The sequence below is a fragment of the Alexandromys fortis genome, unplaced genomic scaffold, assembly GCF_014885135.2.
Source record: "Alexandromys fortis isolate MF-2015 unplaced genomic scaffold, M_Fortis_MF-2015_v1.1 scaffold_75, whole genome shotgun sequence".
Lineage (NCBI taxonomy): Eukaryota > Metazoa > Chordata > Mammalia > Rodentia > Cricetidae > Alexandromys > Alexandromys fortis.
Window position 1 is genome coordinate 5055987 of NW_026067956.1, and position 27713 is coordinate 5083699.

Sequence of the window (27713 nt, forward strand, 5' to 3'; positions counted from 1 at the left end):
TACAGGAGGGGCAGAAACCTGAGCCAAGAGAATCCTTTCTCTGGGCAGAGCCAGAAGTCAGTGTCCCCTCGCCCTACACAAATGGGAGTTTAATTCTTTCCGTTCCGCAGAGCTCGGGTCCTCATCTGGAACCAGTTCATCAGTGTGGTTTTGAGTCGCTAAGGTAAGTAGTCAGTTTCCAGTTGGATTTTATATGATTAATGTGTAACTTATAAATCAAATAGATACAAGGTTTCTAACTTCTTTTTCTCCAGTGGCATAATCGTTAATAATCTAAAATAAAGCTGAATAAATTCTCTCAATTTTATTTTCATTATTAACAAAATCCAGTTCCCCTCGCATTTCGCCCGTGTTAGCGCCAGCAACTTCGGGGACGACCTGTGCTGTGCCCTTAGCGTGGTCGTGTTGCTGACAGCTGCAGACTTGTCATAACAATGTGGCTGTGTCGTGGGATGCTGACTCTGACAGTTGAACAGAGAAGTATGCTCTTTAAAGTCACCTTCAACTCCACCCAAGCCTTTCTGGTAAACTGAGTCTGACGCTTCAGACCTTCTGGGTGCTTTTCTTAGAGACACTAATAGGTGAAAATGGGAACAAAAGTCAAGGAGTTTTATAAACTGAGAATCAACAGCACAACAGCCTAGTGTCAAGCCAGCTCCAGAACTGTCCTTGGACTGTTTCCCTCACGAGATCTGGGGGGAGAAAAGAAAGTGATATGCACAGATAAAAGCCATCCTGTGGGGGTAACTCTAAAGAGGACTGGCGCTTTCCACTGCTCGGATTAGGGTTGTGTCTTTGTTACTAAGTTACTACGTGGAGGTTGGAAACTATGAGTTACTTTTAAAGGAACTGAAGAAGGCCAGGAAAAAACCAACAGGACTGGGAGAAGGTGAGTCTGGGTTAACAGGAACTACAAAAGCCTGGCCTGTTTGCTTTTTGCTCTTTTCTTGGAAATACCTAGCTACAAGGAGATCCACTTTGGGAATTTCAAAACTAGAAGAGTTAATTTTGTGGGTTTTAAAATGGGTTGAGATTTTCTTTCAAAGCAATATCTCAGACTGTGATTCTGAAGATGGTCATGTCCAAGTTCCCAAGTGACCTTGACAAAGATGGTTGTTAAATACTGAAAATAACACCCTTCCATCTTGTCCTATTAAAAATATATTTCCTGGGGCTTGAGATACAGTTCTGTGTTACAGGGCTTTCCTAACATGTAAAGTCCTGGGTTCACAACCAGGTAGATGATGATAGATAGATAGATAGATAGATAGATAGATGATAGATAGATAGATAGATAGATAGATAGATAGATAGATAGATAGATATAGGGAGACACCTGGTCTTCCAGCCATTAAGCCAAACTGTTATTAAAAAAAAAAAAAGGCCAGAGCCCTGAGGCTAATTCTGCCTCTTCCCCATTCCTTCAGGCCATGCATTCTTTCTTTCTACCTTCCCCTCCTCTCCCTGTCAGTATCTGTGTAGCTCGATGACAAAGCCCTGTAGTTCCGTTCTTGGGTCTGGGTTCCACTCTTATCAGTCGCCTCAGCATCTCCAGCAGAGGAGCTGGTCACCTGACCACTGAGGAGCTTCGTCCCCACCGTATCAGCTCCCATGCTGCCTCTGCCTCCCAGTCCTCTTGGGAGGTCCTTGAACTCTGCAGTGGCTTTTTTATTTTTAACACATTTTAGACAATCTGTAGTGTGTGTGTGTGTGTGTGTGTATTTACTGTGTGATGCAATAGGTATGGCTTGAGATTTAGCATAAGTAATTAAGACTGGAGAAAAAGAAACTGTATTTCTGGCTGTGAAGGAAACCCACTATTGGCAAAAACGAAGCCAAAGAAACTGCCTTACCTTCAGCTCTGTGGCCTATGACAGCTGTAAAAGCTTTGCCACACTTTGTCATTTCTTCCCCTTCAGAGGCCTTTTAATTTTGTCATGTCGTCACGTAGGGAATTTTCTGGAGAAGATCATATAGGAGTCTTTTATATTTTGTTAGGAGTAAGTAAAGTCCCGAGAGAATATGTATTGTTTGATAATGCCCACCCATATCAATGACCCTAATGCCTTAGACCCATAGTAAAAGGCAAGGCCTTTCTGGGCAAGGCTCAGAGGAATGGCAAAGCCTTGCCCCAGTGGTCTCTGCGTGGGTATTGATACTGTGTGAAGAAAATGTCTACCATAGCTTTCTCTGCCTGCCCTTGGCTGTCCCTACTCAGCCTTTTCACTGTGTATAACATCTCCTTGTTTATCTGTGTGTGATAATCCTGCCCTGCCTCACTGTCCAGCTGCATGCAATAACCCCATCTCTGTCCAGCTGCATATCATAAACACACTCTCTCGTGTGAGAGATGCCTTTATGAAGAGGAGGGTGACCATAAATCAAGGATGGTTCAAGCCCAGGTTCCTCTTTCTAGGGAGATGTGCCTGTGAGTGTGGTGACCCTATGGAGCCTCCACATCACCTATATGCATACAAATGAGACAACTCAGACCCCTCATGTTTTATTGTTCTGTATCCAGCTACAATTTCAATAAAATGTTCTGGGGGTTTGTGTATCTAATATAGCCGGCTTATTCAACAAGTATTTATTGAGTTCATACAATAATGGCACATGCTGTTCAGATGCTGGGGCACAACAGAGTGGCCAAACAGTTCGGAACCCTACCTTCTTGGAACTCATATGTGGTGACAGAATCAAGTACAGAAAAATACCCAGATAAAATACACAGCATCACCTATAGAACTAAGTGATGTGGGGCAAACTTCAGCAGGAAGGAGCATAACGCTATCTCAGCTGCGCGACAGAGCAGGGGCTGCAGGGAGGTGCTGTTATCTGGGAGACCTGAGCAGAGGACAGCAGCTGCCGAGGCAGGAGTCACACTTAGGGTACACATTCACTAAAACCTGTGGGGCTGGAACAGTAGGGGTCAGGGAGAAGGCAGGAGGAATCCTGTTGGTGGCAGTGAAGGCATGGCGGTGTACTCCCAGACAGAGTACTGTAAGAGACGGCATAGAGACAGAAAGTTGTGAAAGGCCATCTCAGGGCTGGGGCAATGGCCATGCATGCTCGTTGACTGGAGTTCAGATCTTGAGAATCACAAATGCTTTGGTGAATGTTGGTTGCTTTTTTTTGTAACATTTATATTTAGTGTGGGCCAGAGTTTATATCTGTGTATGTGCATCGGTCCACTGGAACTAGCATTGCAGGGAACTGTGAGTCATACAACGTGGGTTTGGGGGATCAAGCCCAGGTCCTTAGTTAGCAAGGGCTCTAAACTGCTGAGTCCCTCTCAGTTTTATACCCTGAGCTTTGTCATACTTTATGGTAGACAGATTAATAACCTCCAAAGATGTCTATGCCTAACACTCCAAACCTGGGAATTGCAGGCAGAGACTGTTCATTCCTTTCCCAACTGGTAAAACCTGAATAATCACACAGAAACCATACTAATTATAACACTGTTTGGCCAATGACTCAGGCATATTTCTAGCTAGCTCTTATATCTTGAATTAACCCAATTCCATTAATCTGTGTATCACCATGAGGCTATGGCTTACCAGGTAAGGTTCTGGCTGGTGTCTTTCTCCTTCATTAGCTACTTGGCATCTCTTTGATGCAACCTTTCTATATATCTCTGTTCAGATATCGTACCTAGCTTTGCTCTGCTAAGCCATTGGCTGAAACAACTTTATTTATTAACCAGTAGTAATAAAACATATTCACAGCATACACATCAGGGAATGTCTCAACCTTTCATGGAAAGAGGAATTTGGTATATGTGATAGTGTTGGCTCTTGAGGTGGAAAAGTGATCCTGAGTTCTCCAGGGAGTCCAAAGCCAACTAAGGTAGGATTTAGGGTTTGGGCAGGGATGGCCAAGTCAGAGAAGATGTGTAGGAGGAAACAGCATGGAGGTCAGAGATTGGGGCAGATTCTCAGCCAGATCCTCCGAAAAATGCAGCCAAGTCACATTGAGTTTGGTCCTGCAGATACATTTTCTGAACTTCTGACTGCAAGAAACAGCACGTATATAAGTCACTCAACTTGGGATAATTTGTTTCATCAGAATTGGGAAAGAATGGCAGGGGATATTAGGCAAGATTATAAGGAAGACGGAAGGAGATTGGAGAACTGAGCTAATAGCGCCCGGTAAAGCTGCCAACACTAGGTATCCAGAGGATGCAGGGTCGGTCTCTAGGACTTGGAAATTCTTTGTGACAGAAACACACTTCCGCATTGTCACTACATGGGGGAAGTGCCCACCACTAAGTTAAACACAGAAAAAGAATTATCTGGACATCGTTCATTTTCGGTATGGCTGCTTCCAAATCACCCCTAAAAATGAACGTACACCCCATGCACGAGGTGACAGAGAGGAGCCCTGCTCGAGTCCTATGCGCATGCGCCGTTTCCAGTCTGGGTCGTCATCATTCACGACTTTCATGGACCTCTTCCCTAACATTTTCTTTTATACTTGGTGTAAAGGTAAGATAAAGGATTTATTTTTAACCAGAACTCTTTTGTTCATAAAAATGATATTTGTAAACATTCACTCTCACACATATTATAATCTATCTTAACATATGTCAGTTCTTGGCAAAGACAGGTGTCACAGGCATCCTGTTTAAAACATCATTCATAATTCTGAATCATTTAGGTGAAGGAAAACATAATTTAACTACTCAGAGTCAAATTGAGTAATTACGTTAAAAAAATCTGGATACCAGCTTGATTTTTGTTCCTTTTTTGATAACTTGGCTTTAAGGTTGATGCTTCAATGTCAAGTTCAGCTCTGCAGCATTTTGAAAGCCATAGGTGTGTGTGTGTGTGTGTGTGTGTGTGAGAGAGAGAGAGAGAGAGAGTGCGTGTGTGTATGCATGTGTGTGAGAGTGTGTGTGAATGTGCTTGTGAGTTTGTGCACACATGTGTGTGAGTGTGTGTGCATGTGTGTGTGAGAGTGTTGTGTGAGTGTGTGTGCATGTGTGTGTGTGTGTGAAAAATTATGGCCATTGGATTTTAAGTGAATTGGTCACACCCAAATTATTTTAAATGACAAGTTAAATATTTTCCTGTTGTTGAAACAGTATGACATGTTTCAAAGTAATAGTACACCCCCCTCATTTGTTCTTCCTTTGAGACAGAGCTTTATGAATCTGATTTTGAGCTCCCTATATAACCAAGAATTCATCTGAATCCTGCTCCCTGCACTCCAGAGCCCTGACATTACAGGTGTGCACACCATTCCCAGTCTCTTTTTAAAAATTATCACTTCTAGAAATTTAAGTCTGGGCTAAATCTGTTTTCTAGACTCATAACAAATCAGTACTGGCAACTAAGTTCTCTCTCCTCCCCCCTCCCCCCTCCCCCCTCCCCTGTCCCCCTTTACTCCCCTAGAAGATGGTACGAGAACAGTACACCACGGTCACGGAGGGCACCCACATAGAGAGACCCGAGAACCAGCACGTCTACAAGATCGGGATTTACGGCTGGAGGAAACGCTGCCTCTACCTATTTGTTCTTCTCTTGCTCGCCCTCCTTGTTGTGAACCTCGCTCTCACCATCTGGATTCTGAAAGTGATGTGGTTTTCTCCGGTGAGTTCTGTCTTCTCCTGAGCACACTCCAGATATGCTGGATCATTGCCTTACTAGTGCGTGGATAGACACTTCCTGTCTTTCTCAGGATTTTCATAGCTTACTGGAATTGTTCCCTGACACACTCTAAACTACAGTGTGCTGATTTTTTTTTCTTTTGGGCCCTTATTGCATTGTATTTTTCATTAGTTATATTCTCTATAGGGCAGGAAATTTCTACTCTTGAATTTGTGGTTGATTGAGTCAAGATATCTTAAAGGTCATTTGTAGAATGTGGTCTATAGAACTATATAAATCACAGATTTTCCTAATGTCATCAATCCTCTAGGCTTAGTGTTTCACACCTGCCCTCACCTACTTAAATTACCTGAATGAAATACCTGATGCAGGAATATGTTTGCTTTAAAGAAGATAATTTTTGTTTTTCATTCAGTTTTTTATTTAATTTTTTCCCTTATTCTTGATAATTTTATGTATGTATACATTAGAATATGATCATATTTTTCCCATCTCCCCCCTCCAATTCTCCCCATATCTCTCTCTCTTAACAGACCCAACTCCCAATTTCATGTCATTATTTTTATAGCTCACTAACTCCAATTAGTGCTGCACACACATACAGGGGTGTGGGGAGCATGGGAAATCTACCTACCAATAGCCACATGCAAAGGAAGAGTGATTCTCTCTCCCTCAGCACGAAGCACTGAAGTTTGCTTTAAATGCTATAGCACACAACAAAACACCCTCCAGATGCACACTATCGCTTCACAGTTGTGCAGTTTATAGAACTCATTTGTACAGATTTCTACGACAATGCACATCTTGGACAAAGAAGACAGTAGCGACTTCAGATCCACCTCATGCGGGGCACAGGCTGCACTCTCAACCACGTTCAACGTATGGGGTGGCTTTCCTCCCACAGGAATGCGTTACTGGCGGTGTGTGAGCAGGGTCTTTAGTGCTGACCTTAACAGAGTGAGACAAGCTACCATTCACATTTGTGGGCTCAGAAGATAAAAGACACAAAGTCCTAATCCACAAAAGGTGCTGGGCCCTAACCCAGAACTGCTGAGCACCCCCTGGCCTTTATACCTGCAGTGGAGTGGCATTCACCATACAGGCTGCGTGGGTACAAGCTTGAGTCTGTGCTTTGAAATATCATAGCACTGAGATTACAAATTGTTTATTAATTCATGCTTTAATTTTTTCTGCCTTGAAAGCTTTTAACATGATATTTCTGCTTTTAAATTTCATTTGATTGTGGTAAGAAAGTATTGTCAGTTCTACTCATGAAATTTGTACATAGAATCTCACTAACAATAGGTATGTTTGAGTTAGCACATCTGTAGGCATTATTTCATGTTGTTCACTAATCTGAAAATTCGTAGGTTTTTATCAGTCATCCCATTCCAAGTCCCCAGCCCCTGTAAGGACCATTCTAGTGCTCAGTCTCTGAGTGTGAGTGTTCAGAGATCTCACGCATACGTGACGGTCATACCCCGTGTGTCCTTCTGTGTCTCCTAGATGTATAGCTTGTTTCCACATCCTTGCCGCCTTGGGTGTTGCTAAAACTACCATGAGTGCACAGATAACACCCCTCGGTCCTCATTTCTACCCTTAATGACAAACTGCCTGAAAAGGAAATCAGAAAACAGTCTTATTTTCAGTGGCATCTGAAGAATAACATATCCAGTGAAAAGCTAAGGAGGTAAAAGCTCGTTCACTGCAGTTGTAAAACATCGATGAAACAGATGGGAGGAAATCAGAGATCATGTTCACTGGTTTAGAAAAACTTAATACACTCGGGGCTTGGAATGTTGGCAAGCACCTGTAATCCCATCACCAAAGTGGAGGCAAAGCAGGGAAACCCACGTATTCCTATTCACAGCGATGAAACTCATGCTTCACACCACACACACAGAAATCAGCACACAGTCAAGCAGCTGAAATGGTAAACGAGCCTCCATCTCATTTCCTTCGAGACTTGGCTCATCTTCCTGAGCTTGAGACCCAGAATAGCAAAACTGCTCCCCATCAGAACCCCACAAGATATTTTTCACCCTGGATATTTCAGTTGAGAGTCATTCTCTTCAGTGAGCCTGATGGTGGAAACTGAGCACAGATGGACCTCTTCTTGAGATGGAGCCCAGTGTAGGTCCTGAATCACGGTCTCCATGACAGCTGGCAGTAAGGGGCAGCCATTTCTCTAGCACACGTCAAGCCTGAGCCTCTTCTATGCTGATACTGAAGCCCCTCAGAGGCTCTCTGGGACCCTTCACAATAACTTCGTGTCCCTTCAGAGTAATGATGACATGTTCTAGAATGTGACAGTCAGCAGGAGATGCAGCGAAATTCAAAACGCTCTCTAAAAGAAAAAACGTTGTAAAACTCAGTGCAAAGCTTGGAGTGTTTATCTCAATGCTCTTTGCTTTTGCCTTAGTTACTTTTCTATTGCTGTGATAAAATACTGTAACCAAGGCAATTTATAGAAGGAAGAGCTTATTTGGCTTTGTAGTTCCAGGTGGCCAGGGCTCTACCATCATGGTGGGGAATCACGGCAGCAGGCAGGCATGGTAGGCAGAGAAGGAAACCCGCAGCTCACATCTTCAATGGCAAATACAAGACAGAGAGAGTGAATTGAGGAAACGAGGCTGGCTGTAGACTCTCAAAGCCCACCTGCAGTGACATACTCCCTCCAGCAAAGCTGCACCTCCTAGACCTCCCCAAACAGCGCCACCTACTGGGGACCAAGCATCAACTTCCTGAACCTGTTGGAGTATCTCATTCAAACCACCACAACTTCCTTCTTTTCTAGTACCCTTGATGTACAAATAAATAATTCAGGGGTCCCTCCTGGTATAAAATTAAGGATTTTTATTCCCAATGTACTTTGCTTGTGAATTTTAAGTAAGTGCTAGCGTTATATTTGTGGACCCAGATTCGTAGTCACATAAAACATTCGTTGCTTACAAATGCGGTACCGAATCCTAACTCTATAATGATCTGTTCTGTTTTCTAAAATCAACTGGATGATTATCATAACAGCCACAAATACCTTTATACTGTTACAAATTTTTACTTTTAAATGCCCCTGTTTCATTCTTAATAACCTACTTGGCGGAATTCTAAGATGTCTCCATGATGTCCACCCACTGAGTGACATGCCCTGTAGCCCCGCCTTTGAGTATGGGCGGGCCTATGGTTTGTGCCATCCAATAGGAGATGGTGAAAGTGATGGAGCAGCATTCCTCCAGTTACCTTATAGGATGGAGGAGTCTGCCGGTGTAATTAGGGCTTCACATCAGTTATTTCTGAATTTGTGGAAAGGACTATACGAGGTGGGTCTGGCCCTTGTTATAAGGACTTTTATCCCTGGTGTAGGGATAAGGCAGTAGTTCTCAACTTGTGGGTCACAACCCATTTGGGGACCAAGCGACCCTTTTACAGGGGTGGCATATCAGATATCCTGCGTATCAGATATTTACATTATGATTCGTAACAGTAACAAAATTATAGTTATGAAATAGCAATGAAATAACTTTATGGTTGGGGGTCACCACAACTGTATTAAAGGGTCACAGCAACGTGAAGAATGAGAACCACTGTTGTAAGGGGTTCTCCATTGACCTTGTGTTGCTATGCTTAGGGGGTTCCTGGAGCGACTTGGCAGCTTCCTCTGGTCCCCACACAGAAGGACTCTCAGTTTGCAAAGGAACTTACTACTAAGCCTGACAAACTGTGTTGGATTTCATTGTCAAGGGAGAGAACCAATTCCTGAAAGTTGTCTTCTGATATCTACACAGACACTGTGGCACATACGTGCCCACATGCAATCCATCCATCCACGTCTTTAAAATAAAAGAAAGGAAGTAATATAAGATTTTATTTCCTTTTATATGGTTATGGAGTCTTAGATGTTTATCATAACATGATTTGTTAAATCGTATATGCGTCTACCGAATAGACCTTGTGCTTGCAAAAGTTTTTTAAAAATGAATATTGTTTAAGATTTTATTTCCTTTTATATGGTTATGGAGTCTTAGATGTTTATCATAACATGATTTGTTAAATTGTATATGCATCTCCCGAATAGACCTTTGTGCTTGCAAAAGGCTTTTTAAAAGTGAATAAAAACAACTAAAGTTTCAAGTAGACATTTAGGAGAAATACAGAAAAATGAAAGGAATATATAGAAAGACATGTGTAGTTTTAGTTAGTCCAAAAGAAACAAAAAGCAAAACAATAGAAAATTTCATGTCTCTTTTTCCTTAACAGATAGGAATGGGTTACTTGCATGTTAAACAAGATGGACTTCGCCTGGAAGGGGAATCGGAGTTTTTATTTCCACTGTATGTCAAAGAAATACGCTCCAGAGTGGTAAGAAGACTGTGTTTCACTTTTGAAAAATAAGAAATGGTTAAGCACAGAAATTCATGGTACGTCCTATCTAACACATTCACGGTATGTCCTATCTAACACATTGGTGGTATATACTATTTAACACATTTATCTAACAACTGAACCATGGACCTTACTTTACATAATATGTACTATAAAGATTTTATTCGTAAGTGCTTCAGCTCTGGGTTTAGTAGCCTCAGCACCCTGGGATATTCTAATGCACACACACACACACACACACACATACACACACATATTGGGTCATGTTTAAATGAGGTCAGACACATTTCCTCCAAAGTTTAGCATTTCTTTATTGTGGAAACATTCAAAGTCATGTCTTCTAGCCTTTGAAATGTGAGGTGCATCGCAGTCAACTATGGCCCTGCTGCCCCACAGCACTCCCCAGTGTCTTCTTGTTCCTGTTGGGCTGTAACTCTACCCACTAGTGACCCACCTCTCCCCTCCCACGCCCCCCCCAGCCTCCTCCTCACTCCCACCACACCCCCAAACCCCCAGCATCCTCCCCACTCTCACTTCACCCCCAGCCTCTCCCCACCCCCAACCCACCCTCAGCTTCCTCCCCCCTCCCACCGCACCCCAGCCTCCTCCCTCCCACTTCACCCCCAGCCTTCTTCTCCCTCCCACCCTCCCCCCAGCCTCTTCCACCCTCCTCACCTTCTAAATGACCAGCTTTTTCAGACCACAAGGCTGAGGGAGTCCTTCAGGACTTGTCTTTTTCCGTGTTAGGCTTTTTATTTTTATTGCAGGAAATCTTTACATTTTGAAAATAAACAGGTGGTATTTCTTGTAGACTATCTAACCATTCTCAGATTTATCCCCGACAGATGCCTTGAACATAAATAGCAGTAACAACAAAGACCGCGAATGCCTTGGCAAAGATAAAACACTAATTAGAACCTATTTTCCTCGAGAACTAATTAAAATATCAACAGCATTATTTTCAAACATAATAAACTCAAAGGATGATTATAACCTATTTTTAAAAGTTAATGCATTTATACCCTGAAAATAATATAATTCTGGTTATTTAGTTTTGGCTGCAAGTGTCGAGGATCCCAGGATCTGACGTAGAGAGTATACATATTAACTATATACAAACATAAAGGTAGATCTTGCTAATTTTGGAAATCCTTTCCAGGACTCATCTCTGCTTCTGCAGTCAACTCAGAATGTGACATTCAGCGCTCGCAACCCAGAAGGGGAGGTCACGGGCCGGGTGAAAGTGGGTGAGTACAAGCACCTCACTTGTTTCAAGTCCACGGAGGGTGTAAGCAGATGGACGTTTCTTCTAAAGAGTTGCGAGCTTATTTATAAGTAATAAAACATAAGCTTTCCAACTTTCATGCTGTGCACAGAGGACAGTTCGCACTAAGAAGCAGAAAGACGGCGTAAAGGTTTGTGTGTGTGGAGGGGGGATGGCATTAAACTTGAAAATAGTGAGGAGAACGATAATCCATGATTATCTCATTAAAGCAAGCTTTATTAAATATTGGCCAGGACAACGGTCACTGGCCAGGTCCATACCCAGGATTCCCAGAGAATGGCATGGAGTTTAGGTTAGTCAGGTGCTCATAAAGACAAAACCCACAAGGTTATGTATTTCCCACCTTCATCCAGTAGGGGGCGACCATCCATCCTGATGTATTTCCTGTCTAGCTACCTCCTGCCTCTGTGAGATCAAGCACATCCTGTGCTGTTGGACAACCAACCTTGTTTACAAAAGTGAAAGCCTGTGGCTTGTTATCTTACCTGACCAACAGGTCCCAGCATTCCTGGACGTTATCTGTCCTGGGGCAAGTGGAGCTTGCAGGTTAGAGCCGTTTTTTTGCTTTAGAGATCTCTTAAACACATTCATTTAAAGTTAAAACAGAACTTCAGCTCTACCCCCTTCCTCCTTGAGTTGTATCCTGAATCAAATCCTTGACTCTGTGGTGGGTGCCTGCACATACTGAGATCTAATAACCATCCGTTTAATAGCACCCAAATAAAAATTTATGTGTGCAGGTAAGGCATTAATAATGCAAGGGCCATTGGGAGTTAGCAGAAACTGAAGGGCCAAAGGCTCTGTGATGATTGACATCATGGTTACCATGAAAATGGGAACTAGTACAGAACAAGAACCCGAAAAAAAAAAAAAAAAAAGAAAAAAAGAAAAAGAAAATGGGAACTAGTCATTTTTCATCCGGGTTTTTTTTTTCTGCAAGTTTTTGGGTTTTGTTTTATTGTTGTTTTTGTTTGTTTGTTTTGAGTACAGCCTGATTATCCCTAATGAGTCCTGAGTGATTTGCATAGAAACAACATTTTTCTCTTAAAGTCACATGATCTCTCTTTGCTCTACACAGAGCAGGTCGAGTGCCCTATCATATGGTAGAATTATTCCAGAAACCACCTTATAAAGTGGGGACAAACTCAGTCCTACTCAGAGAAGCCCCAAATGGAAACGCCCACATTGCAATCAGTCCCACAGATGGGCAGGAAATCAGTGATGTACCTTCCTTCACTCGAGGAGTCCATGTTTGACAGGAGGACGAGACTAGCCACAGAATGATCAGAAAGAACGGCTAAAGAGGTTCTGTGGAGCAGAAAATAAAAATGCGTCCTTCTTCACTCTCACAAATAGAGAAGAATATTCCTACACTGCACTGTTTCCAGAATGCGGGTGCAAGGAAAGTATTATTTTTTATCCAGAGGAAAGCCGCTGGTACATGATGCCTGCTTTTAGGAAAAACAAAATAAATGAAAAACAGTTAATAATGCCATAACAGATGGGGGTATTTTCCATTCCCAGGACAATGCTGAGCAATGATCTTTCATGTTTAAAAGTTGAAAGAGCTGGAGAAATTGTTCAGTACTTGCTGCTCTTGCAAAGGACGTAAGTTAGGTTGCTAGCACCCTTATCAAGTGGCTCAAAACTGCCTGTAACAGTTTTATGGGACTCTACACCCTTGTTTGGCCTCTTTGGGAACTCATATACATGTGCGTATGCCCAGGCGCGCGCGCACACACACACACACACACACACACACACAAAACAACAACAACAAGCAAACTTTTTTAAGCTGAAAGGCAACATATTTTGGAAAACAGTAAAAGTGACACACAGGAATTTAAATGACGGAGAACATAACGTTTCAATGGATGTATGTAGCTATAGGGTATGCACCATGTTTCTGTGGCTTGCAGAGACAGCTCAGAACAAGCATGGTTCTGGTCATATGATGACTAACGCTATGTTGACGGCTAACTTCATGTTTCAAACTCTAAAATTACTGTACTTAACATTGGATTCCCAAATGTTAAGGGCTGTTAAGGGTTGATTTTTGTAAGTGTCTGGTCTTGTCCAATTTTTAACAAAATTATTGTTTATACAAGGTAATAGGTCATAAGGTCAACCACTCTTTCTGCTTCTGTAAAGGAACACTTGCTTTGCTCAAAACGACCTTCTGCTCGGCAGAACATAACTCAGTGCGCTTTGCCTTTATAATCTCTGAGGAATGTGATTGATTCTACATTTGGGGATCCCGAGTCCTGGCTGCAGACCTGGCACCAGTATACAAATGAAAGTCTCTTCTTGTAAAACTTATTCATGGTTAGCCTGCTGGGTCTCTGGATGACGCAGGCCCACAACAGGAACGGGAGCTTCCTCCTCTGCTCAGTTCTTCCTTTCCACTGCCTGTGGGGAGCCGGGAACCCCTTTGCCTTCAGCCTCACTCAGTTTCTTTAGTGAGTGGATCCGCGTGCAGTGCATCCCATCGTTCTTGCATAACTGAAGCGGTGAGCCTGCGCTGCATAAGTTGCCCTATTCCCCCATTTTTTTTTTAAATCAGAAAATGTTATGTATCATTCAGAGTCAATATTAATATAACATATATAAGAGATGCGAGTGACCCTGGATCTCAGGATAAAAATATATATCTACCCAAAAGTAAAACCACGTTTTCTTTTTTCTTTCTTTGTTTGTTTGCTTGTTTGTTTTTGTTTTTCGATGCAGGGTTTCTCTGTAGCTTTGGAGCCTGTCCTGGAATTAGCTCTTGTAGACCAGGCTGCCCTTGAACTCACAGAGATCCACCTGCCTCTGCCTTCCGAGTGCTGTGATTAAAGGCTTGTGCCACCACCGCCCAGCTAAAACCACATTTTTTTTTTTAAGAAAAAGAAAACTGAGCAAACTGGGAGCTTTAATCCCTAACTATATCTGTCAACAAAACATTTATATTCATTATATTACAAAACATTATTGTGGTAGGATGGGGAGGTGTACTCCGTGGTTTGCCAGTCATGTTCCGTGGTTTGGTAGAGCCAGGGCAGTTCTGAAAACAGGGAACGTATGCTGCTTACAACAAACACTTCTAATACCCTGTCCTGACTGGCCCTTCAGGTGCACAAATGGTAGACGTTCAGAGCCAGGGCTTTCAGATCCTTTCTGAAGACGGCAAGCCACTGTTCACCGCCGAGGAGCAGGATGTCATGGTCGGCACGGGCAGACTACGGGTAACGGGTACGTGGAGCCAGTGGGCTGCAGCTATCTCCTGATGTGTACAAGTTTGTTGGCAACACTAATCTACTCTTGTTGATAGACCAAGATTAATGTGTGCAAAGTCAGCATAACTTTCGGGAAAGTGTCACTGCATTGCAGGGTGTAGAGAAAAGAGTAAACAGAAACTTGGATTCCCCCCCCCCCCCCCCCCAAGCCCCATCACAGAGGATGACCCACTCCCTAGCCTGGGGTTCCTTTCAGATTGTGGCATTGTAAGGAAAGCAGATGGGAAACCCCATGGGCAGTTGCAGTGTAAGTTACCTGCCTGCATGAGAGCCGCCCCGGGGGCTTGCTATGTCTGTATTTATTGGATTCAACCCTAGAATGCCTGGCTTAGTAGTGCATCAGTTCCTTTTCTCATCTCCGTGAAAAAGCATCCGCCAGAAGCCACCTGATGGAGGAAAGGCTTGCTTAGGCTCGCAGTTCAGGAGATACAGTCCACTGTGGGAGAGAAGGCACGGAGGCTGGACCTGCTCGCTCCATGGCTGAGGGAGCTGATGGCCCAGCACAGCTTGTCGCACCTCAGAGGTTCAGCAAACAGAGACAGCTCAGATCAGAAACAAGACGAGCAATGAGCCTTAAGGTCTGCCCCGAGCAGCCCGCTTCCTCCAGCTAGCCCAACCTCCTATAGGTTCCACAGCTTCTGCAAACCATGCCAACAGCGAGAGAGCTACTCCTGAAACACATGGACCTGGAAGGGCATACACAGGCACCTGCTAGACTATTGCAAGAACATTTGCTTGAAGGCAAGAAGCAGTTTGAAGTGTTTACATTGGGAACAGAGTGGGAGGTAGTATGGGTGCCATGCAGTGTGGCAGTGATAGGAACAATGGGGGATTATCATATCATCTGAGAAGCCTGGGACCGTCCACACATTCTCAATCAATCTATGGAATTGACCTTAAACACTTAGCGGCAAAGATGCAATTGTCTAGCATGCACATCCCCTACACAAATAGAAGTGTTAATACTGAATTCCATGTATTGGAGGGATCTAAAGGAGTCTATCAGGAAGAATGGAGCCACTGGAAGCCACCAGTACTGGGTTCTGTCTGTGAACTCCATGACTGTTGGACTCTACCCCATGAACCTTCTCCCACCCTCCCCACTGCAATCAGTCTAGTGCTCACGACTTAATGCAGAGCTTCCCGTGAGCATCATTCATTCAAAAATAGGAGGACATGTAGGTATGTCTATAAGCAGATTTTTCTGTCCCTCCTTATTAATTATGAAAGCTTGGCTGATAGCTTAGGCTTGTTTCTAAGTTGCTCTTATAACTTAATTAACACGTTTCTATTAATTTACTTTCTGCCTCGTGGCTTTATTACCTTTACACTGTACTACCCCATGTTGTTTTCTGTCTGTCTGTCTGGCAACTCCTTGTGACTCCACCCTTTCTCCCAGAGTCTTCACTGCCCCGAAAATCCTGCCTAGCTATTGGCCGTTCAGCTTTTTACTAAGCCAATCCGAGTAACAAATCTTCAGTGTGTACAAGAAGAGTAATCCACAAGATATGCGGATTTACTTGATAGAAGTGGGAGGACCCTGCCCACTGTGGCAGTGTCTCTCCTGGACAGCTGGTCCTGGACTCTTGAGTAAGTCCCGGAGAGCAAGCCAGTAAACAACTTTCTTCCATGGTCTCTCCATCAGTTTCTGCCTCCAGGTTCCTGCCACAGTTCCCTCTGTGATGGGCCTGGAACTGTAAGCTATAATGAACCCTTTCCTCCCATGTTGCCTTTGGTTATGGTGTTCATCAAAATGATAGAAAACAAACTAGAACAGAAATTGGTACCAGGTTATGCCCTAGAGAGGGATGTGCCCTAGGCATGGGGTGTGCCAAATTGAGGGTGGACCCTGGTTACAGGAGAGGTCCAGGCAGGCTGTGTTCTAAACCTGGGATGGGGACACTCAGGGGTGGAGTCTAAGCATGAGTGGGACCTAGGTAGGTGTAGTAATAGGAGCGGCGGGCTATGTTCCTGGTGCCTGGCTGCCCACATGGCTAGCTTATGCCCCAAAATAATTACACGGAAACTGCATTCTTTTAAACACTGCCTGGCCCGGCTAGTTCCAGCCTCTTATTGACTAGCTCTTTCATATCAATCTAACCCATTTCTAATATCCCTGTAACACCACAAGCTGTCTTACCAGGGAAGATCTTAACCTGTGTCTGTCTGGAGTGGGAGAATCATGGCGACTCCTTGACTCAGCTTCTTTCTCCCAGCATTCTGTTCTGTCTACTCCGCCTACCTAATTTTCTGTCCTATGAGGGCCAAGGCAGTTTCTTTATTAGTTAACTAATGAAAGCAACAGATAAGATACAAGACCCACCTCCATCAGGTAGGAGCTAAGCTTTGGTCTGGCAGAATATAGACCAAGCAAATCCTATTTATTTGGATAAATGGTGGGTGTACACAGATGAAGTACTGCTGCTTAAATCTGTGCATATGCCCATAAAACTCAAGGTAAGAAATACTTTATAACTCGGACGATGGATTTGTGTTGCCCTGTGGAACCTCTGTACCTAGTACAATGGATTACCCAGTTGTTAGCACCCTCCGTCCTGCTGCTCTGCTTGAATCCTTACCTGCAAACTTTGAATGTCACCAATAACTGTTTATAGCAAGGTTTGCACTAACCACCATGCACCATAGTCTGCCCTGCTGCCTTAAGTGTTGATAAGTAGCTGTGTTTTAACCACAGCATGGCTTTCCAGCTGACATTGCTCATTCACTTAGGTAATGAAGCCCTACAAGTGTGCAGTCTTACCATGTGAACTCTGGATATGACAGTGTTCACCTGCTCCACGCATCTCTGCACCCTAGGCACATCCTTGCCTGTGATCAAGTTCTCTGGTAAATGGACTGCAGGGGATATGCTAATTCCAGAAACACAAGGGGGATGGTTCAGATGCTTGGAATTCTTTAAAACTATTCTATTGGGCCTTAGGAACGGATGACATAAGATACAACTGTTACGTCAGACACACACATACCCCTACTTAGTAGGTCTGAAAAATACCGAGACAGAGGCAATGTCAATGTGAGTTATTTCTTTTTTCATTTCAATGACTCATATTATTATCTAGTTTTAAAATAAGCCTGTTGGTTTGTAATAACTTGAGTCAAAAAAATCACACTCTGTTGATAAGTTATTGTGGTGTCCTCAAAATATACATAAACTTGTGTGCCTTTTCCCCTGAATTTTGAACCCATGAACAAAGTCAGCAAAAAGGACCACAGACTATGGGCTGAGCATCCCTTTCCAAATGTTTGGGACACAAAGTGTTTGAGGTCCCAGACACTTTGATTTGGAATATCTGTCTGTGAATAGACACGAGAGGGATGAGAATTCACTTATTCTGTAGGTTGGATCATCCCTATTGTAGAGGTTTCTGGAACTTGCATTTTGACTACAGCCCACCACATGAGGCCAGTGCTGGAACTTTCCACTCTTGAAGGTTAAGCCTATCCTCAAAACCTCTGGATTCTGGGATTAGGGATGCTCAACCTCTAGGCTGGACTGACTGTTTAATTTGGCTGATTCCATTTCTTGTATTTTGTTCTGACACATCTCTGGGCTTTGTTTAGGGCCGGAAGGAGCTCTCTTTGAACACTCGGTGGAGACACCCCTTGTCAGAGCTGACCCGTTTGAAGACATTTGGTAAGGAGTTTGCTTCCAATACAAACAAGCTTTCTGATAGCAAACGAAGAGTGTGCCTGCAGACGGATGCTCACAATGTCCCCATATCACTTCTTCCTGCCTTAGCCACCCTTACTGCCAGGGCTTTCAGCAGATAACTAACTTGTTTTTGCTTATTAGAGCCCAAGGCAAGTCCAAAGCCCTGGCAGGTCTAAACTTTGTTATGGTTTCAAGGCTCTTCCTCTCTTGTCCAAACTGCCTCTGGTCAGGCTCCATGGGACCACAGGAGTCTGCTGGTCACACTTCTGTCAGAGGGGTATTGCTCAACGGACACAGTTTAATACACTCTGCTGCTTCCGTGTCAGGGATAGGACGATGGGTGGGTGCTCTGGGCCCTATGTGGGCAGGACTGGGCCTGGCACTTCTCTCCCTTGCGTGCCTCCCAGACTTGAGCATCTACTACCCTTCCCACCCCAGGTGTTTGAACAAACGCTTCCCTCTGAGGGGTCCCTTCTGTTACACCACCCATCCCTACCCCACCCAAAAACAAGCCAAAGCCTCATGGAAGAGGACAGTGCCCCCAACAGACTTTGAAATTTGAAATAAGCATTCTTGAAAGTGTCAATTTAATCCAAATTGTAGGTGCCCTTCTCCCTGTGTGCATGCACGTATGTGTGTGAGTGCACATGTGTGTGTATTATATCTCACATGTATACTATTCATTAAGGAAATAATGGTATAAATGCAAGTACAGGATAAATTCATATTTGCAAACCATGTTAGAAAGCTTTGGTATCTGTATAATTTTCCCTATCAGCCATTTTTAGCGCGCAGTTCAGTGAACTGAACATCCCAAGCACTTTTGAATGATTGCCACAGTCCATACCCAAAGCTTTTCTTCCCTTTGAACTGAAAGAACTTTAGTAGTCCTTCATCTTCCCCTTCCCATCTCAGCCTGGACCCACCACACCACTTTCCACCTCTGTGGACTTGACTATTCTAAGCACCTCATGCAAAAGGAAGATACTGTGTTTCTCTTGTTGTGACTGCTTCCCTTGGTCTAAAGTCCTCAACTTTTGATGTATTTGCACACGGTGACTCTGACAGAGTCCATCCATAATTCTAGACTGTTAGCCATCATGTATCCACTGTTAATTCCACTAATACATTATTTATATCAAAGGTTGAATGGTATTTTTTTAAAATAAATGGCCTATTATAATAAGGATGTAGAATGTCCCCTACAGGTCCGTTTATTTGGGCAGTTGGTCCCCAGTTGGTGGCACTATTTGGGGGAGGTATACAAACTTCAGGAGGTGGGACCTAGCTGTCGGGAATAGTTGGAGAGTATGCGGGTTATAAACAGGTTCTGACCCAAGTACCCCTTACTTTCTGGCCTATTAAGGAGTGAGCAAACCATCTCAAGCTCCCAGTGTCAGAGTCCTTGCTGCCCTGCCATTCCCTCCATGATGGACTCTACCTCCTCAAACCATGAGCCAAAAGAAATTCTTCCCCTTAAGTTACTTCTTTCAAGTGTTTTATCACAGAGAGGAAAAATGTAACTCAGAACATCCATGTCATTGCTTACACATGAGATCATCGCTGGGGTAACTTTACCATCGGGTTAGCACCCTTTGGAACCAGTTGGTAAATATGGAAATAAATGTTCCTACAAGCCAATGAAACCCTAACGTGTTACACACAGAGTTGACTGGGTGGTTCTGGTGAAGATTCAAACACTACAGAAATGCAGATAGAAAAGATGGATTATGAAGTTTCAGACAGGCATAGGGATTCTATCAAAACTGAGCTGAGGCCATTTGTGTTATATTCTGGTGTGGACTCTGATGGCATTCTTAACTATACATGGATAATTCTAGCTCCTTGGCCAAACTAACTTTTTAATATTATTCCAACATTTTATCCATCTAGAAATATTTGTAACAAAAAAATCAATAGTGATGATAATTGAATTGTAAAAATGTTCTAGTTTGCTCTCTATTGCTGTGATAAAAGCAGCTAGGGGAAGAAAGGCTTTATGTCAGCATACAGCTTACAGTCCATCACTGCGGGAAGCCAGGGCAGGAGCTCGAGGCAGGAACTCCAGCAGAGCCCATAGAGAAAATTTATTAAGACCCTCTTGAAATAAGACATTTTAGAGATTCACTTTAAAGAGAATGCTAACATTTTAAGGAACTAAGCATCTCAGAGTTAAACATAAACCTATTGGCTTACTGACTCAATTTCATTTCTGTGGCTGTGATAAAATACCCTCACAAAAGCAACTTTAGGGAGAGAGGGTTTGTTAGCTCACAGTTCTGGGGGACAGTCTATCATTTCGAGGAAGTCATGGTGGCAGGAACTGAAGCAGCTAATCACATCCACAGTCAAGAGCAGAGAATGAACAGACACAGACGTTCACTCAGCTCACTTTCTCCACTCATAGAGTTCAGGATCGCTGCCTAGGGAATGGCGCCACTCATACCAGGCAGTCTTCCCATCGCGGTTAACACATTTTCTTACAAACTACCATAGGTTTTGACAGGGATTTTTTTCTTTTATTACTATACAGGTCTTTTGAAAATTTATTAAGGCTTCCAGTTTCGTGTTTTTAGGGGATTTCTGTGTGTATGAATATATGTGACTCTGTTTCTACATGTGTATCTCATGCTTATTCTTTGGCTCTTTGTCTTCTGTTTATTTTGTCCTATTTTGATTTGTTTGTTTTTGTTTTATCTTATTTTATTAGTATTCTTTATTTGCCTGTTGGTTTTATGATGAGAGAGAAAAGGTGGGAGGGAATCTTGGAGGACTTGGGGGACAGGAACCATAATAAAAATATATTGTATTTAAAATCTACTTTTAATAAAATAAATAGTTTAGTTATGACATTTTGATATATCAATCCCAGTGCTCTTGGCTGCTATTTGCCCTTTACTACCTTCCCCATCTCCCCGTCCCCTCACACTGTCTCCCTCTCTCCTTAGATAGTCCACTTGTTTCTGTATCATATAGACAGATGAATGCACATGATATAAAACATGTCTTTTAATCTTTCTTTTCCCTCCATTGCTCTCCATTGCTGTCCCCGTCCTCTCCCAGCATCCTCCTCCTACTGTCATGTCATGGGAGAGAAAACATGACCACTGTCTTTCCTAGTCTGGCTTTTCCCACTTACATGATAATCTCTAGTTCTATCTATTTTCCTGCCGATGTCATCCCTGCATTCTTTACAGCTGAGTAAGGATCTCCTCTTCACTTTTCTTCGTGTGTATTTCCTTAGTGTACTGAGCAATATGTGGGCATGTGTGTTGCAGAACGTGTGGAGTAACAAGATATAAATCAATACATCTGCTCTACAGACTACGGTATGGTCCAGGAGTCTCAGGCAAGAGCCTGGAGATTTACACACACAGAGACAAACAGAGACACAGGGACACGGGTCATCCTTGATACAAGAATGCTAACTTTATTGTGCTCCAGGGAGGCTTATATAGGGATCCTTAACTGATAGCCACACCAGCTCTCGGATCTTTCAGTTGCAGGCCTCACCAGAACCCACTCCCCTGCCATCAGGGTCTTGTACTCAGAGCAGCTGCAGGCACAGGTAAACAAGTTGTTTTGCTCAGTTCACTCCAGCAGGCAAAGGGTCTGAGGCAGGCAAAGAAGGTCAAGGGGCCAGGTGTTTGCAGCCCCCAACAAGATACTAAGCCTTGGGTGCCTTGGTTCTGGGCTTCTTACCATATTTATTTAAGGGCTTTCAGATTACATGTTGGCAGACATCACCTCAGAGAGACTGAATAGTTTTCAGATTCTGCTATATCTTTTGGGGCCCAGCTACTGGTGGTCAGGAAAGAGATATTCAACTATTCAACTTTTTTTTTTTTTTTTTTTTTTTTTTTTTTAACACAGTGGAAGCACCATGGAAAGAGAACCTTGTTTTCTTTGGTCACTGTTCTGGCTGGAATCCTATGCAGCCATGATGCTGTTTTAATTTGCATTTCTCTTTGAGTGTTGTCTTAGTTTCTTGTCTTGTTTCTGTGATAGACTGTCCTGACCAAATTCTCAAGGAAGAAAAGGTTTATTTCAGCTCATTGTTAGGGAAGTCGGGGCCACAGACACCTGGAGCAGTTGGTCTGTTTGCACCTACTCACAATTAGGAAGTTGAGAGGGATGGATGCCTGTGCTCAACTTCCTTGATTTGTTTTGTATGACCAACCCCCCGGGAATGATGGTTTGCTCAGTGAGCAGGTCTCCCCACCTCCATGAACCTAATGTAGATAGTCCCACAGGCATGCTCACAACCGCCTGTAAGTCCAATTCCAGGGGATCCAATCCCCTCCTCTGGCCTTGTGAGGAAACCACACACATGGTGAACACAGACAGACAGCTCTCTCTCTCTCTCTCTCTCTCTCTCTCTCTCTCTCTCTCTCTCTCTCTCTCTCTCTCTGCTAAACATTTTCTGCTCTCATGGGAACATGTAGCAAATATCTTTGGCCTTAAATCTATCTCTTTTGTTCCTTCCCTGTGAATTTGTATATTCTTGTTGGGGAATATTATTTTAAGGTGTGTTGCATATGTTTATGCTGCATTTGTTTAACTCTGTGAAGCTGTGATTCTCTGCCTGTCTAAAACACTTGATGGTCCTAATAAAGAGCTGAATGGCCAGTAGCGAGGCAGGAGCAAGGATAGGTGGGGTTTGCAGACAGTATAAAGAGGAGAAATGAAAAAAGGAAGAGGACATGGAGAGGAGGACATCAGAGGCCAGCCACCCAGCTATATAGCAAGCCATGGAGAAAAAAGTAAAGAAAGGTACACAGAAATGGAGAGAGATACAAGCCCAAAGGCAAAAGAGAGTCGGGATAATTTAAGTTTAAAAAAAAAACTGGCAAGAAACAAGTCAAGCTAAGGTGTATTCATAATTAAGAATACGCCTCTGGGTATGATTTATCTGGAAGCTGGATGGTGTCCCCAAAGGCCAAAAGAGGAAAACATCACAACAATGCTGTCACTGTTTAAGCTGTCCACCCATGGCGTTTTCTTCTGCAGTGCCATGGTGGCAGCTGTCTGTTGGCTGTACCTCTGCATGGAGGACACTGATCTCATAGGCTCTCACTGGTAGGACACGTGTTTCTCTGCTACTCACTGTGTAGGATAGTTGTTATCAACGTGACACAACCGGAGTCACCTGGAAAGAGGCACTGCCTTCATCAGACAGACCTGTCAGCATTTTTGCAGGGCATTTTCTTGACTGACGATTGATTCGGGAAGACCCAGCCCACATGAGCACACCATCCCTGGGCAGCTGGACTACGTAAGAAAGCAGGCTGAGCACACCACGGAAAGCGAGCCAGTGAGCAGCCTTTCTCCATGGGCTCTGCTGGAGTTCCTGCCTCGAGCTCCTGCCCTGGCTTCCCGCAGTGATGGACTGTAAGCTGTATGCTGACATAAAGCCTTTCTTCCCCTAGCTGCTTTTATCACAGCAATAGAGAGCAAACTAGAACATTCACCATTTCTGAATGTATGTGTATAGAACACGTCAACATTCATGAGTGGCATCAAGTTTCTTGGAGAGTCTGCGTCCCTTGTCAGTTACACTTCTATTAAGCCATGAAGGTTTGGTGTGCAAGGTTCGGTAGTTTATTTTCCTCCTTCATTTGGTTGGTCTTCCCTGTCCTAGAACTGCTCACCTGGAGCCCTCCTCCCACCTCAGGTTCTGAGGAGCTTGGGCTCAGAAGCATCTTAGCTGTTGTCCCCAGGTGGTTCGAGGGTGGCGTCTAACATCTTTTTCCTCATTTCAGGTTAGAATCCCCAACACGGAGTCTAAGCATGGATGCCCCAAGGGGGGTTCACATCAAAGCGCACACTGGGAAAATGGAGGCCCTTTCTCAGATGGACATCATCCTGCGGAGCAGTGACGGAGCGGTGAGTACAATGAAGGAGTGATGAGCGACTGTGTGGCTGAGGTACCCACCAGGGCGTCAGTGTGCTAACCTTCTGCTGGCCTGTAAGGAGACCGGAGGAGAGGCACAGCATAGGCGGTGCAGAGGAAGAACTGAGGACACGTCAGTACTGGGAAGGGTCACAGACGGTTGGGGTCATTCCACGGTGGGCTCACTTTCTTACACCGGCACCGGCTCCACTAAGTCCCTGTTTCCAGTTGTGAGAAAGCACTGCAGATTTTGAGGAGGTGCAGACATCAGAGTTGCATTTCCTGGTGACTCGGTGTTTCACAGCCTGGCTGTTATTGGGGTTGTGTATAAACGACAACCGTCCCCTTTTGTTGCCCAGATGTGTGTGGGTCACTAGCCTAGGTCATTAGCACTGTGGGGTGCATGGTTACATGCTCGCTCTCCAGCTCTGCCCTGGCTTGCACCAGGGATAGTCAGAAGAAACTGTAAAGCATAGTGCAAGCCATGCAGGGTGCAGGGGAGCTGCAAGTCCAGCAGCCCGGGCCTCTGTGGGTCATCCATCAGTCCTCTTTCTGGAAAGTCTGCTGGCCCTCTGCACCTGTCTCCTCATTAAACAAAGGGGGGAAGTGCTTGATCATGTCTTGTGGTCTTGAGGCACTTGTGAAACATTTTGAAATGACATTCATTTAGCATGAATGTAGTTAGGATGCACACAGTGCTGTCCTAAAGAAGGTCAGGTATGTGGACAGAACCCAATCAATGACCGCCCACAGAGAAGATGTGAAAGACATCTACAAACTGAAACTTAGGAGCTTATGAGATCCAGAGCTGCCAAAGTCAGAGATGGAGCCAAGGATTCTAAAATCTTACTATGGAGACACGGTATCCCCACGCACTGCACACAGCTTCAATGACTATTGAGACATGGTATTATCATGCACTGCACAAAGCTTCAGTTACTATGGAGACACGGTATCACCACACACTGCACACAGCTTTAGCTACTATGGAGACATGGTATCACCACACACTGCACACAGCTTCAGTTTTTAAATTTTCACCGTTCCTACTGTGAACCAGGCAGCAATTCTTCAGGTAGCACACAATGGGACCTTTAATTCCAGCTTGCATTCCCCATGACTAGGAGCTGGACAGAGGGAGGACAGAAGTCTGGACTCCTGCCTAACATGCTGAACAGTAAAACAGTGTAGGCTGTCAGTGGAGGAAAAGAAGCTATTGGACAAATTAACCTACCAACCGCAAGACAGGAGAGGGCAGAGATGCTGAGGTAACAGCCTCCCAGGGAAGAGCAAGTACTCAAAGACCCCCTGGCATGGCACAGTGCTCACTGGATTGCCTCTGCTCTGCTGCTATGCAAAGCCACGTGGTGCATGCAGGCTGTCTGTGCCGCAGCCAGCAGTGCTCTGACGGCTCATTAGCAGATAGGAATTCATGGATGAGAGCTACAGGAATCAAAGAGAGCTCCAAGATGGCTAACAACGCAGACATTATGCCAACCTACAAAGCACTGAAACTTCCTTTTAATGAGTGGGTGTTGGGAGGAAGGGGCAAGCCACTCAAGGCCACTGTTCTCATGTCCTTAGGAGAATGGTCCCCTGCCTCAGCGATGGCTCTTTGCACCTATTTAACAAACCGGGTTGTTCCCAAGGCCCCTGCCCTGCTTTAGTCTTAAGGCCTGCTGCACTCAGCACTCAGGAGAAGACAGAAGGATTTTGTTTGTTTGTTTGTTTATGTATTAAAGATTTCTGCCTCCTTCCCGCCACCGCCTCCCATTTCCCTCTCCCTCCTCCCTCATCAGCCCGAAGAGCAGTCAGGGTTCCCTGCCCTGTGGGAAGTCCAAGGTCCTCCCACCTCGACAGAAGGATTTTGAATAATGTTAAGAGTTTAGGGAAATGGTTGGCAGCTGGAAAGGTGAATTCAGTTGTCTCTCCTAGGAAAACAAATACCAGATAAAGTCAGGATAAAGTCGGACATCCCTGCACCCATTTCTGTGGACTGCGTGTCATTCCAGTGGGGAGGAGACAGTTCAGCATAAATCCACACACCATCACAAGTGCGAATCGGCATAGCAAGCCTGTCAGTTTTGCAAATAACTTCAAAAGACATTTTTTTGAGGAGTGTGAAATTGTTCTTACTCTTAGTTCTTTGGGGGCCGCCACCCAGCTCCCAAATAAATACATGGAGTCTTATTTTTACTTAGATGCCCACCTTAGCTTGTTTCTAACCAGCTTTTCTTAAATTATTCCATCTTCCTTTTAGCTCTGGGCTTTTATCTTCTCTATTCTACATACCTTTCTTTACTGGTTTACTTTAGCTGGCTGGATAGCTGGGTGGCTGGTCCCCATGTCCTCCTCCTTCTCCTCCTTCCCCTCTTCTCGCTCCTCTACCTTTTCTCAGATTTTTCCTCCTATTTATTTTCTCTGCCTGCCGGCCTGGCTTACCTTCCTCCTGCCTTGCTATTGGTCATTCAGCTCTCTATTAGATCAATCAGGTGTTTTCAACAGGCGAAGTAACCCAGTTTCACAGAGTTAAACAAATGCAACATAAAAGAATGCAACACATCTTTGCATCATTAAACAAATTTCTGCAGCATAAACAAATGTAACACATCTTAACATAGTATTCCACAACAGGAGCGAAGCAACACAGAATTGAAAAGCAATCTAGTTTGCTGAACTAATTGTAAAACGATGGGTCAGTTTTCCTAGCTAGGGAGTCAAAGAAAATATGGCCTCTCCCCACACTGGAGGAGCATGTCAGCTCCAGGCCATTTTGAGAGGACTCCAATACAGGCAGGTACCCAGCTTGTTTTCAATGGGAGGAAACTACCTTTCTTGGACTATGCTGGAATTGTCCCTTGAGCAATTCATTCCTCCTTCCTCATGCCTCATCTCTCACTCTCTCTCTCTCTCAAACAGCTGGTTCTTGATGCTGAAACTGTGGGTTTGCCCAAGTTGAAGCAGGGGACACCGGGTCCCTCTGGAAGCTCTAAGGAATTCTATGAGATTTGTGTGTGTCCTGATGGGAAGCTGTACCTGTCTATGGCTGGTGAGGTCACCACTTGCGAGGAACACAGCCACATCTGTCTCTGACCGCTGCCTCTTCTGCAGGGCACCGATGTCGTCTTGGTGAGCTGAGCTGTGGTCTCAGCCTTCATGTCCCCCCAGCTGGATGGGAGCTGGAGGAGGCCCTGCTAAAGCCCTCAGAAGCATGCAGGGGGAATGTGACAATGGAACTGTTGGCCTAAATGGCCTGGTTTCAGAACGGCACAGAGAAATGTCAAGAACTTAGTCACTGGGTTTTCCTCTTTCTAGACCCCTCCACGTCTCTCATGTTGAGCAATGCATCATACTAAACAGCAGACACCTCTCTCCTCGCACACATTCAGCCGGCTGGTGGATTCTAGATTGCCCAACCCCGCAAGCCCTTCCTTTATATTAAACCTCAGGCGCTCCTTTCAGCCAAGTGCAGTGTGTCAGGTTTTACCAAGAAATCTCCAGGAGTTTGAGGTTGATGGATTTCAATACATAGTTAAGGGAAAAAACTACATAAAATTAGTCATGCTTTTTTATATACAAACCAATGAGCAAT

General features: G+C 44.2%; 1 protein-coding gene across 3 annotated transcripts; it reads left to right on the forward strand.

Annotated features, from left to right (window-relative positions):
- On the forward strand, nucleotides 1-27713 carry Sgcg (sarcoglycan gamma). 3 transcript variants are annotated; one of them, XM_050152110.1, is made up of 9 exons: nucleotides 1-163; nucleotides 5144-5231; nucleotides 5397-5594; nucleotides 9870-9971; nucleotides 11155-11242; nucleotides 14392-14511; nucleotides 18138-18210; nucleotides 23991-24114; nucleotides 27041-27713. In XM_050152110.1, the coding sequence occupies exons 3-9, from the start codon at nucleotides 5400-5402 to the stop codon at nucleotides 27212-27214; spliced, it is 876 nt and encodes a 291-aa protein (XP_050008067.1). In that variant the 5' UTR covers nucleotides 1-163; nucleotides 5144-5231; nucleotides 5397-5399; the 3' UTR covers nucleotides 27215-27713. The 3 variants fall into 3 exon arrangements, with proteins under 3 accessions (XP_050008067.1, XP_050008066.1, XP_050008069.1); XM_050152109.1 differs by lacking the exon at nucleotides 5144-5231; XM_050152112.1 differs by lacking the exon at nucleotides 5144-5231 and having other exon boundaries at nucleotides 5400-5594.